The sequence below is a fragment of the Arachis duranensis genome, chromosome 3 (genome assembly GCF_000817695.3).
Source record: "Arachis duranensis cultivar V14167 chromosome 3, aradu.V14167.gnm2.J7QH, whole genome shotgun sequence".
Classification (NCBI taxonomy): Eukaryota; Viridiplantae; Streptophyta; class Magnoliopsida; order Fabales; family Fabaceae; genus Arachis; species Arachis duranensis.
In genome coordinates this window covers 15,469,603-15,481,643 of record NC_029774.3, presented here as the reverse complement: position 1 = coordinate 15,481,643, position 12,041 = coordinate 15,469,603, and the positions used below count along the sequence as shown (strand labels likewise).

Sequence of the window (12,041 nt, the reverse complement as noted above, 5' to 3'; positions counted from 1 at the left end):
ACGTGCATGGAGAGGGGCCACGTTAAAGAGGTAACGGTTATCTGATGTGGCAGTTATCTTTATTTAACTCAATTTAGTCCCTGAAATCATTTATAACCCTAATCCCCAATTTATCACGAGAAAGCAAACTGTTTCTTCTTCTCTACTCTTCTTCGTCTTCCCTGGGACTGTTGAGCTTGATTTGAGTGGGTCATGATGGGTGGAGGCAGCAACCATATTAGTAGCTCCAATAATCGACGATCAGAGAGAAGCTGTGGGAGGAGAACCACCAGAAGTAGTCACGAACGAGTTCCAGATAGGTGTGGGTGTGGTAGTCGACCCGTTCTGAAGTGGTCAGGAACAGAGGCGAATCCAGGGAGACCATTTTATGGTTGTCCTAACTACAATGTAAGTGATTTTTGTTAATGAATATACCTAGCGTCGTTGCTTATTAAATTTGTAACATTTCTTCTCCATGGGCATGAAATGTGGTTGCAGAGTGTTGGCAAGAGGTGGTGTGATCTCTTTATGTGGGCTAACAAAGTTGCTGATAAAGAAGAAGAAAGTGACAGAGGTAATTCTGGCTTTGAAATGGAGGAGTGGAGAATGAAATTTGGTTGGAAACTTAGAAGCTTGGAGTCTGAAGTTAGGGCTCTAAAACTAGCATTTTGTTTGTTGTTGGTTGTTGTTACAGTAATTGTAATTGTTGTTTGTGTAGTATGGAAGCAGTGATTTCCAGTTGAATATTGTGTAAAACAAAAGTTGTAATTACTGTACCTTATGATGAAGAAATAAATAGATTTGTGTAATTCTATTTTAAGTAGCCAAGGAAGTGTAATAAAATTTGAAACATTCAACAATAACATTCCCACATTGTTAATTGTTTTCCAAAGTTGTCTGTGTCAAACTAGACACGATCAAAAGACAAGATAGAGTATTTAACTACCATAATCCAAAACACATACACCCTGACACATGGAACTCAGAAACCATAAAGTTCAATGTTTAAAAGCAAAATATCCTAACAGAAAAATAGCAAAATGTTCATTTGTTGAATTTTCTTGGTGGTTTGAACCCCGGAGTTGGAACAAAACGCATGGTGTTACGCAACCTTGAAGCTGTAGCTGCTGATGCACCAACCATTGGATCAATACAAGCACTTGTCATAGGTGGAGTATTTGAAATAGTTGGTGGAGGAGCACTGGTTGCTGCTGGAGGAATCGAAGCTGTTGCAGGTGGTGGAGGTTGTCTTCTTTTTTGAGGAAGCTTTGGTGGCCTTGCCTGTGGCTGATTTACCTAGTGGGATTTTTCATTTTCATTTTCTGACACCATTGGTTGACTCATGCCTACCTCAATCTCAGTAGGATTGCCCTCATCAGGGACTTCATGTGCAGCAGGGAGAGGTTGTTGCTGATTTCCTGTATTAGCTTCACTACCAGCAGCAGCTGCAGCAACTGCCACAGCTGCAGCCTGCAGCCTCGTCGTCAGCCTTCTTCTTAGCACAATTTTTCTTATCGTGACCCTTGCCACCACAATGACGGCATGAACCCTCTTTATATACCCTCTTCATATTGGTGATCTTCTGCTTCTTGCCTCCAACCGACCTTCATCAACTCCCTTTCTTCTTTTCTTCTTGGGTGCCCCTGGCATCTTCTTAAATTTGGGTTCTTGTGGTCTGTTGTAAAGTGACTTCTCCCATAGTTTCTGGCCAGTAATAGGATTGATATGGAATGCATAGGTGTCATTGTATACATCCATTGTCAACCATCTATGACAGAAGTCTTCGGGCTGCCTGCCTGCCCTAGCCATTGCAGCACAAGCATAGACACAGGGCATCCCTGTTTCAAATCTATAAAATTCATCCAAGTTACTAAGTAACCAATTCCAATTCCAGTATGCAATCCACAATAAATTAAGAAAAATAATTACAATATCAGAATAATTATTGGAATGGTAGTGACAATTAAAGTAATACCACTTAGTTGCCAAAGTCCACAGGTGCATATTCGCTTTCCCAAGTCCACTACCATGTTTGTTGGCCACCCATGTACCTCGAATTGTTCATAGTCCGCATCTCCAGACCACATTGGCACCCAATGCTTTGAAGCATTCCTGATCTTTTCCAATCGGCTACATTGAACAGGGGGTAGTAGCCCAACATGGTTCTTGAATTTCATTTTATTTCGTGCTATCATCCTCATGATATACATTCTAACTTCCTCGAGTAGTGTGATAATTGGTTTAGCCCTTGCTTCCTTGATTCTTGCATTGAATACTTCGCAAGCATTGTTACAAATGTTGTCACATTTTGGTTGGATAGGGAAGAAGGCCCGACTCCATGCATCTCTTCGCCATTTGGCAAGGTACTCCCAGGCTTCCTTCTTAGCTCTCTGAATTTTCATCATCCCCTCAACGAATCCCTCTTGAGTGGTAGATCTTGCACACTCCCACAGTAATCCTCTGAGTTCGTTGTCTTTCCACTGCTTATTGAAGTTTCTCCACAAGTGCCATACACAAAATCTGTGTTGGACATTAGGGAAGACCTCCTGGACAGCTGTGATTAGTCCCTGCAGGAAACCACAAAAATTATTAACTTACAATATCGGGACCCAACCTAGTCCCTCAACTTACATAAGTGACATAAACTTAGTCCCTACATATACATAAGTGTTATAAAATTAGTCCCTACACATACATAAGTGACAGTAAACTCGTCCCGACGAGATAGTAAGTTCTACTCCTATCCCATTCTATTAATACAGGCATATTAAAATAGAATCATGAAAGCAAAATATGACAACAACAATGTCTGAAACAAACCAGTGCATATTGAAACAGAATCATGAAAGCAAAATATGGCAACAAAAAATACATCAACCTAAATAGTTCAACCATTTCTAAATTACAATAACTAGTGTATAACAAATTCGTCGTTACCTTTTGCATGTCCAAAATGAAACAGCATCCATTTTGGGTGTAGCTCCCTAGATCATCATGCATCAGCTCAAGGAACCACCTCCAATTATCTGTGTTCTCTACTGGTACAATGGCATATGCAATAACGTAAATGTGATTATTGGCATCTTGTCCAATGACTGCCAATATTTGTCCGCCAAATCTGGTTTTCAGGAATGCTCCATCAAGCCCTATTAGAGGTCTGCATCCCGCCTTAATCCCCTTCATGCATCCATCGAAACAAATGTACATCTTGTCAAAAGTGGGATCTTCTGATTGGTTGGGATGAGGAATTGTTATGATGCGCACAGTAGAACCAGGGTTGCACTTTAGGAGAGTCTCATCATCATCTCTCACCATCCAATATTGTGCAGCAGCATCACCATACACAATGTGCCTTGCATCTCCGAGTGCTCTTGTCAGCGAAGATTTGTTCAACTCCAAGTCACATTTACTTTTAAAGTATGTTAAAGCTTCAGAGGGCTTCAGATTCGGAAATTTCCTAAGCTTCTTGACCAACTTGCTAGCTAACCACCATTTGTTAGCTAATCTATTTTTTGTCTCCCTTGGGCAGGTATGATCATCATTGAAGGTTTTAACTTGCCAGCAAACACTCTCACTATCTTTAGAGGCATAGATAACTCATGGACAATCCTCAACCTTACATAAAGCCCTGTATCGTATTTTATCATTTTTCTTGAATCTAACTCTCTTACCTTCATGGATGCAATAATCCCTCACAGCCTCCTTAAAATCCATCTTTGTGTTGAATTTCATCCCTACCTCTAATTGGAGTTCCCCGAACCTTGTTCCTTCTCTGAAAACAGGAAATGTGTCGTCATCCTGAACTTCAGCAAATTCATCCTCTGAGTTGGGGGTGTCTTCATTTCTTCGGAATGCCAAGAATCTGCCCCATCTGACTCATCATGATATTCATCATGAGCATCATAACCCCCAATATCAGGACTATGGTTTTTCGGTTGTCCAAAAAAGAACCCATCACCAGAATCATCCTCAGGTACTAATCCATCATCAGGTTCTAGTATCTCCTTCCACAATTTACTGAGTTTAACTTTTTTAGGATGCTTCCTGTTTACCTCTTTCCTTTTACCTTGCAGTATTGTATTGGTAACCTCTTCATCACTCTAACTTTCCTCAACTCCAGGCTTGTAAGCACTATCCCCCGCACTTTCATAACTGTCCAAAGAGTCTGATTCTGATAACACAACCGTATCAGCTTGCTTTCCCTTACCCTTAGTTGTTTGCCTCGCCACATGACTTTTGGCTAGACCCCTGGTTATATATCTCCTATTCAATGTTATTCTTGGTTTGCCTTTCTTTCCAGTTTTTTTCAAAGCAGCACCTTTCTTCTCTGTCCCATTCTTTGAGAGCACTTTCGGTTGGAAAATCTTACCCTGTTTTGGCTTAGGCACCAGTGTTAGAGTACTTTTGGGAACTGGTGTTGATTTTGTGGTTGCAGCTGATTCTTGAGTATGACCTATGTCTTGGTTGGGTGGGGGCAGGGGTAGCAGCCATAGAAATTGGGGTCTGAATGGTGGACTTGGAGGTTGGGGTTGATTTGCTGGTTGCAGATGGTACTTCAATATGGTTCATGTCTTGGTTGGGTGGGGCAGGGGTAGTTTTCGTAGAGGTTGTCTCCTGGGTGGGTTCAATAGTACTCGGACGGTTGATACATGGGGTTGGAACTAGGTCTGGAGGAATGGCCCTGGAGCTTGGTCCTGTTTTCAACAAAACTAGTTGGGTAGGGACTTCAACCACCACCTCCTCCTTGTCCTTTCTGAATGGTGGTTCTTCCAAGTACGTTGGAATAGATACCCCATGTTCATAGTACACATGCACCTCTCTATGGTTGCTTTCAGCAAGGAAGCATATCTCCAGGAGCTCAGCATCAGAATTAAGTTCCCTTAGGCCAGTCTCTAAGGGTCTGTTTGGAACCAGCTACCAACAGTATTCCTCCTTATCATACCCAAGTTCTTTGTAGTAATTCCTGATGAAAAAGACATCTAGCCTATCAGGGTCAAGCTTCGAAATCTCTGAAATATGGTCCCTGGTGTATGACATGACACCGTCTTCACTCCTCACAAAAGATCCCCCATGGTGACACACAATAGTTATGAGACCCATCTGAAAAAAATAACAAATGATCATCAAAATTGCCATCAACCAGGAAAGCACAATAACCCCAGTCCCTAACCCTCCATAAACACACATAAACTGCATACATAAATAAGCTATATTCTACTATTTTCAGCACATTACAACCATAGCTACCATCATTACAGCAAAAAACAATAACAAAAAAAAACGCAACAACAACATACGAAGAAAACCCTAACAAAAATTTTCAGAAAAACCATATAACAAAACGATGAGCGAATGAATATATAACGACTTAACAATGTACAAAAAGTCATGATCAACAAAAACAGAGGAGTAGATGGTAGCTATTTTGTTTATCCTTTCTATTTTGGTTACCTCTAACAATCAAAGTACTTCCCGTCAGACCACTACGTGTGCGATAGAGACGAGATAATCACAATATGCTTGATTTCGTTGAGAGAGAAGGGCAGCGAAAATCCCTCTCAAACTGTCGCCATTGATGAAAATAAGGAGAAGAGGAAGAGATTGTATTGGCTTGAGAGAGAAGTAGTCACTGCATGTTAAATCCCTTCTACAAACACTAACTGACGACGTTTCAATGCAATTTGGGCGCCAAATTAAAAACGACGTCGTTTTGGGAGTCCATCCTGGCTTCCAGCGTGGCATCCGTCAATCCAAGTCATCTTTCTATCACCGAAAAATGCTTCAGGGACGACCGTGAAACACTTGTGTTAAATTCGGGGATAATATTGAGGCCAGTGCAAGCTTAAGGACCACTTTGAGGGTCGAGTACAAGTTTAGGGACCACTCTGAGGTTTAATTTAACTTAAGTATCTATGCTATAGAAATTCTGCAAAATTTTGGATAGTAATTTAAAATGAATTTTGGGAATAATTTGGCCATTTTTTATAAGAAAAATTATTTTTCTAATGAACTTCAAGAAGTCCAGATTATCCCATAAAAATTTCAGAATTCTTCACCAAGTAGATTGGAAGATATGATTTTTCAAAGAATAGTATTTTCTATAGAAAATGTCAATTTCGTATTGACAAGGCAGCATCTTCAAATCCACTTATCTTTTGTTCTATATAACATTTTGAGTTGCAACTAAAAGGATGTCGAAGCTCTGTATGTCTAATTTATCTTATCAAAAATTCAGGTCAGTCCAAGTTCTGTAAGTAAAGTTATTCGATTAGGAAGCTGTGTTGCCATTGTTACGATCGAAACAAAACCTTATACAATTTCGGCAAGCTTTCTCGAGCCATTTCTTCTATTCTATAAATTCAACTTGAGTGAGACCAATTTTATACAAAACTTTGATATGCCAACTTATTTTTCAAAACATTTCAGAAATGTTGGAGTTGTGACTTGAGAGTTGTGATTTTTGAAAGTTTGAACATTTTTTGCATAAAACTCTTTTCGCAGATTTTGAACCAACAACTTCCAAGTCACATATCTTTTGATTCTAAATGATTTTAAAGTTGAAACTTGTGGTACACAAAATATTAAGATATCTAGAATAGTTGGTTGAAATTTCATATTCATAGCTATTTCAGAGAATTAATTGTGTATCTCGGAAGGTGACTTGTTCATTGAAATTTTAGAATTAATTGTGCATCATTCCTCAGCATGTAAGCAGCAAATTCCACTCGCTGCCCTTCAGGGACTTGCTGTACTCGCATTGCTCGTCCTATTTCTTTAAACTAGTCATCAGCTTGTGTAGCACTAGTGTCCCCATGGAATTGAGGCGGATTTATCTTCAAGAAAGTGGCTAAAGTCATGGGCCGGTTATCGTTACGTCCACCTTCACCTTTGTCACCATTTTCATTTCCATGTCTACTCTTATGGTTATTTTCAGCTCCATTCTGACGATCAAGATATTCAGCTACTCGGTTAGTAGCAGCTACTGAATCACGTACCAGCGACCATAGCATTTACAGATTCGAGAATAGCCGTTGCATCAGGGAAAGTTCCCTCACTTGTTCCTCTCAGTCGAGTGCATCCTCACCTATTTGCATCCATTTGAGTCCTATCAATACCCAATAATCAATATTAAGGTGATTAGTCTTAATATATCAAAATTAAGTATTTCTTACAATGGATGTTCATAGACCTCCATGTAGATTATATTACAAAAATAACCTAACTGCATGGTATAAAAAGATTCAGAGTATGCAAGGAAGTATAGGCAGTCCGTCCCAAGGCTCAAAGGACAAACCGCTCTGATACCAACTGTAACACCCCAACTTTCGACACGTCATGACTAATGTCAATTGTTTAGGTGTTACTTGTCGTAAGGACCTACTTGGCTCTAGACTCGGATTTTAGTATAAGCTTTTACCGGTTTAATCGTGAATAAACTATTTATAATCAAACTCAGTAGTCAAATATAGCACCAAACCTGACTATAATCAAATTCAATAAACATTTATAATAAAACAAACATAAGTTAAGTTTGAGGATACATGCCAAGTACCAAAATAACGAGTACTACACCAAGTTATATTTACAAAGACAAAATTAAAGAAAAATAGTCCCAACCCTCACACGGGTTTTCTAAACTGGAACCGAACTACTAAGATGTCCTACCCCTCTAAAAGTACTACAAAAGCCTGGGGAAAGTAATACTAAGATCACCAAAAAGAGTAAAAAGTCAGCTAGGTCGCTCTTTAAAATGGTCTTCAACTAGAGTGAATACGTACGACATGCCGGGGTTGAAACGTGGGCGATGTACCGAAACTCTAAACTTGATGCATGAAAACTTGTCTCTCAACAAATTTCCCTTCAGCAAGTATACCGAATTATCGTCAAGTAAAACTCACAATAGAGTGAGGTCGAATCCCACAAGGATTGATTGGTCAAGCAACTTTAGTTAGAAGAATATGCTAGTTGAGATAAACAGAATTTAGATTGGGAACTTGCAGGAATTTAAATGACTGGAAAGTAAATAACAGAAATTAAAGTGCAGAATCTTAAATGGGGATTTGAGTAATGAGCATGAAAATAAATGGCAGAAAGTAAAGAGAATGGGTAAGATCAGAAATGGGGTAATCATTGGGTTTAGGAGATGTTGCATTCTCCGAATCAAGTTCATTCTCATCTCTTCCTCAATCAATGCATTCATTGATCTCCTTGGCAATCTTAAGTGATTGGATCCCAATTCCTTGGCAATCCAATCTCTCTAAGCTTGAACAATTGCCCAAATCCTTACAAATCAAAGTGTTGGGAGGATTACATGTCACTATATCCGCCCAAACCCCAATTTGGTCCAACATGAGAAAGCATTTCTAGCATGATCTCCTCATCCCTTTTCCAAGGCTCAAAGGAGATCCAATTATGGAGAGTTTCTTTTCCAAGACTAACCAATTGAATTAAGATTGAAAGCTTTCTAGTAAGATCAAGAGAAAAGAAAGAAGAAGAAGAATGAAAACTATAATTGATCCATCAAATTACAACAGAGCTCCCTAACCCAATGAAAGGGGTTTAGTTGTTCATAGCTCTAGAAATGAAAAATGGCAAAAAAGAAGTATCCATGCTAAAAGTGCAGAAAAGTAAATATACAGAGAGTAGTTCCCAAAAGTACCAAGCTTCTCTATAGTTCAAAATTACTCCTATATATATTACTCCTCTTGATCTTCTAGTGAGTTCTTCAAGTCTTGGATGTGGGCTCTGGATCTTGAGTTGAAGCAGTTCTCATCTTTAGTGGGCCCAGCTTGTAGAGAAATATGCATTAGGCTTGGGCATTTAGTGAGATTAACGTTGAGTGCCATTGTGGGTTCGAGAACGTTAGTGACATTCACTTTTTCCACTAACGTTCCACCCTCATGTACCCACGTTAACTCCAACATTAGTGGTCTTAACGTGACCACTAACGCTGTCTTCTCAATTATTGGCCAACGTTATTGGGACTCACTTTCCCCAATAACGTTGGCTTATACCCCTTCGCGAACGTTATTGGGAATCACTTTTCCCATTAACGTTGCTTGGTGCCTTTTGTTCCTACGTTAGAGTTCACGTTAGTGTAGCTAACATGACTCTTAACGTGGATGTGTCTTACCTTCGAGAGCGTTAGTGACACTCACCTTTGTCACCAACGCTCTAAATGCCCAAATTCTTTACATTAGAACTCACGTTAACTAAGTTAACGTGGCTCTTAACGTAGTAATGATGCCATCTTCCAATGTTAGTGACAAAAGTGAGTGTCACTAACGTTGGCTCCTTGATCTCAACTCCACGTTAACTTTCACGTTAATGGTCTTAACGTGAAAGTTAATGTAGGCAATGCTAATTGGCCCAATGTTAGTGACAAAAGTGAGTGTCACTAACGTTGGCTTTTGTTTTCCTCTTCCACGTTAGAGTTCACATTAACTAAGTTAACGTGACTCTTAACGTGGATCATTGCCAAGTTTCTCAACGTTAGTGGTATTCACTTTTACCACTAACGTTGGAGAAAAACGTTATTGATGTTCACGTTTTCTCTTAACGTTGGAGTTCTCTTTTCTTCTACGTTAACTACCACGTTAACTTAGTTAACGTGGCAAGTAACGTGAGCTATGGATGGCTTTGCAGGCGTTATTGGTGATTACTTTTCTCATTAACGTTGCAAGCTTTTTACCATTAGGTTAACGTGAACACTAACGTGGTTCTTCCTTGCTTCCTTTGCCCTGAAATCAAGCAATTAAGTGCATCAAAGTTCTAGCTAAAGTCATGAGATTATGCATCATCAATTTATCATGCAATTCTAGCAAAATTCTCATGAAATCATGCAAAGTTCACAATAGTTGCTTGAATCAAGGCGTGAGTGTATTTTCATCCAAAACATGCCTTATTCACTAAGAAAATGCATGAAACTACCCTAAAACAGTAAAGAAAAGGTCAGTGAAACTGGCCTAGATGCCCTGGCATCAGAAACTCAACAGACTTGTCTGTCAAACCCATCTGTGGAGGGGGAAAAAACAGAAAGAAGGGTGAGAACCTAGAGTTCTCAGCAAGGTAAAAGGGGAACCTAGGGTCTTTGTCTCTAAGTTGTTGTGAAACAGAAAGAAAAGGGAAGCAAACATGAAGACTTAAGGCACACACACACATGCATATAACAAGTAGATAGCATAGACAAAAAGGAAATAGCAGTAAATAATTCACAAGAAGTACATATGTGCAGACAAGATGATGCATGCCTGTTCCTAGTGCAGGCCATGAGCTCATGCGTTGGTTGTCTACCCGCAACCCGACGTTACTCAGGGTGAACCCCGAATATGGTCCCTTTACTATGTCAATTAGACACCTTGGCATCACGGTTACCCGTGTCAATTAGGCCTCACATAATAAAATTTCACTGTGTATCACAGTAAGGAACAGTGCTATCAATTAGGCGAACATTCTCGCATTAGCAATCTCAGACTATCTGTTAGGCGGGCACTTTCGCATTAGCAGTTCGGCATAAGGCCCATTCAATATAATTCTTAACTTTTATTTTGTTCCTTGTTTCTTATTTTTCTTTCTTCACTTCATCTCTCAATATCATTGTCTTTAACTTTAACCTTTCTTAGGGGCAACTTACATTACTTTTCATTTCCTAAGTTTGTCTAATCTAAAACCATATTAGTAAGGTAACTCTAGAGATCTTAATCTTTAATTTAAGTTAAATTTTACTGAATTTGGATTAGAATTGAATTTTATACAAGCTTTAAAATTCTGCTATTGCATTTACAAAATTTCAGAAAAACAGACAGCAGCCATATTTTTTCTAAATTCCATAATAATTTCAATTCTAATTTGTTGCTTCAAAATTTTGGTGAGATTACAGTTAACATCCCTAAGTTTCAGAATCCACAAGTTTCAGGTTCATATCACTTCATTTGATTAATTAATTATCAATTGGAAGTGGAGCTCTATTTTCATAAACCAGTTCAGAGTTTCCAGCAAACAACCGACCTTCCAAGTGACTTATCTAAGTCTACAAATTAGATATGAACATGAAACTTGTACTCACTTAAAATAGACTAATAAATCTTTAAAATCTTTTTAGAATCAACTCAAAACTCTGTTTAAATTAAAAGTTATATTGTCTGGAAGTTGGTACTACAGAACCAGAAAACCAGAAAACTCTACAGCAACCACTAAACTTCAAAAAATCATATCTTCCAAATCACTTGGACAAATTCTCTGAAATTTTTATGGCATGTTTAAGACACACTAAAGTTTTACAAAAAAATAATTTCATCTAAAAATTAGGTCTGGACTGCTCCCAGAAAGTTGTTTGTTCTGCTGCTAATTATGCAGATTTTTGCAGAAATTATGCACAATGTATTTCTAACAACCTCATGTACCAAATCTCATATTCAAGCCTAGAATTCATCTAAAACCATAATTTTACCTTTCTTTTGACTAACTAAAATTACTAGCATGGTCAGAACAGCTCTAAAAGTTCATACTCATTAATTTACCCCTTTTTACAAACGCACATTCATAATTCTAATTCACTTTCTTTGCATTTCATCATAACAGAAAATTAATAAACACTCATCATCAATCAAACACATGGTAAACCATCCATCATCATCAGTAGACACAGCTACAAACAAGATATTCTATATATACTATCCCTTACCTCTCTTTGAGAATTTCACAAACCAAAGTCTATCGTTTGCCATATTAAATCAGAAAACCCTAACAAACATAATTAAAGAGATTTGTCAATTTACAGGGCTAATTGGCCGAGTTGCATATGGAGCAAGAAAAGAGTTCTTACTCTTGTGATGGGCTAAAATTGATTGGTTTGGTCACAAATTAAAAGAATTGAAGCTCAATAAGGAGAAGATGGGAAGAGGTGAGCTGGTGTGGCAAGTCTTCGTGGCCTCTTCCTCTTGCAACACCATATCATAGCATTGATTACATGAAGAGGTAACCATGGTTTCCTTTGAAACACGTTCAGTGGTGAGAGGAGAAGAGAAGATGAGTTTAAACAAAGTTTCTTCGGGTCTGGTTTA

At 38.6% G+C, this 12,041-nt stretch overlaps 1 protein-coding gene across 1 annotated transcript; it reads right to left on the bottom strand.

The window, feature by feature from the left end:
* Window positions 1–1,275: 1,275 nt before the first annotated feature.
* LOC107477551 (uncharacterized) lies at window positions 1,276–3,693 on the bottom strand. Its single transcript, XM_016097596.1, has 5 exons — window positions 3,651–3,693; window positions 2,917–3,557; window positions 1,955–2,546; window positions 1,573–1,817; window positions 1,276–1,449 (listed from the first exon to the last, which is right to left on the bottom strand). The coding sequence occupies exons 1-5, from the start codon at window positions 3,691–3,693 to the stop codon at window positions 1,276–1,278; spliced, it is 1,695 nt and encodes a 564-aa protein (XP_015953082.1).
* Between the last annotated feature and the right edge of the window lie 8,348 nt (window positions 3,694–12,041).

What these genes read in the sequence shown, in the direction of transcription:
- LOC107477551 (XM_016097596.1), bottom strand. Translation starts at nt 3,693, where the DNA reads ATGGATTTTAAGGAGGCTGTGAGGGATTATTGCATCCATGAAG. An exon ending in GGATTATTGCATCCATGAAG is followed by an intron (nt 3,558 to 3,650) that starts GTAAGAGAGTTA and finishes ATGCCTCTAAAG; the next exon opens with ATAGTGAGAGTGTTTGCTGG. An exon ending in TTGATGAAGGTCGGTTGGAG is followed by an intron (nt 1,450 to 1,572) that starts GCAAGAAGCAGA and finishes ACGAGGCTGCAG; the next exon opens with GCTGCAGCTGTGGCAGTTGC.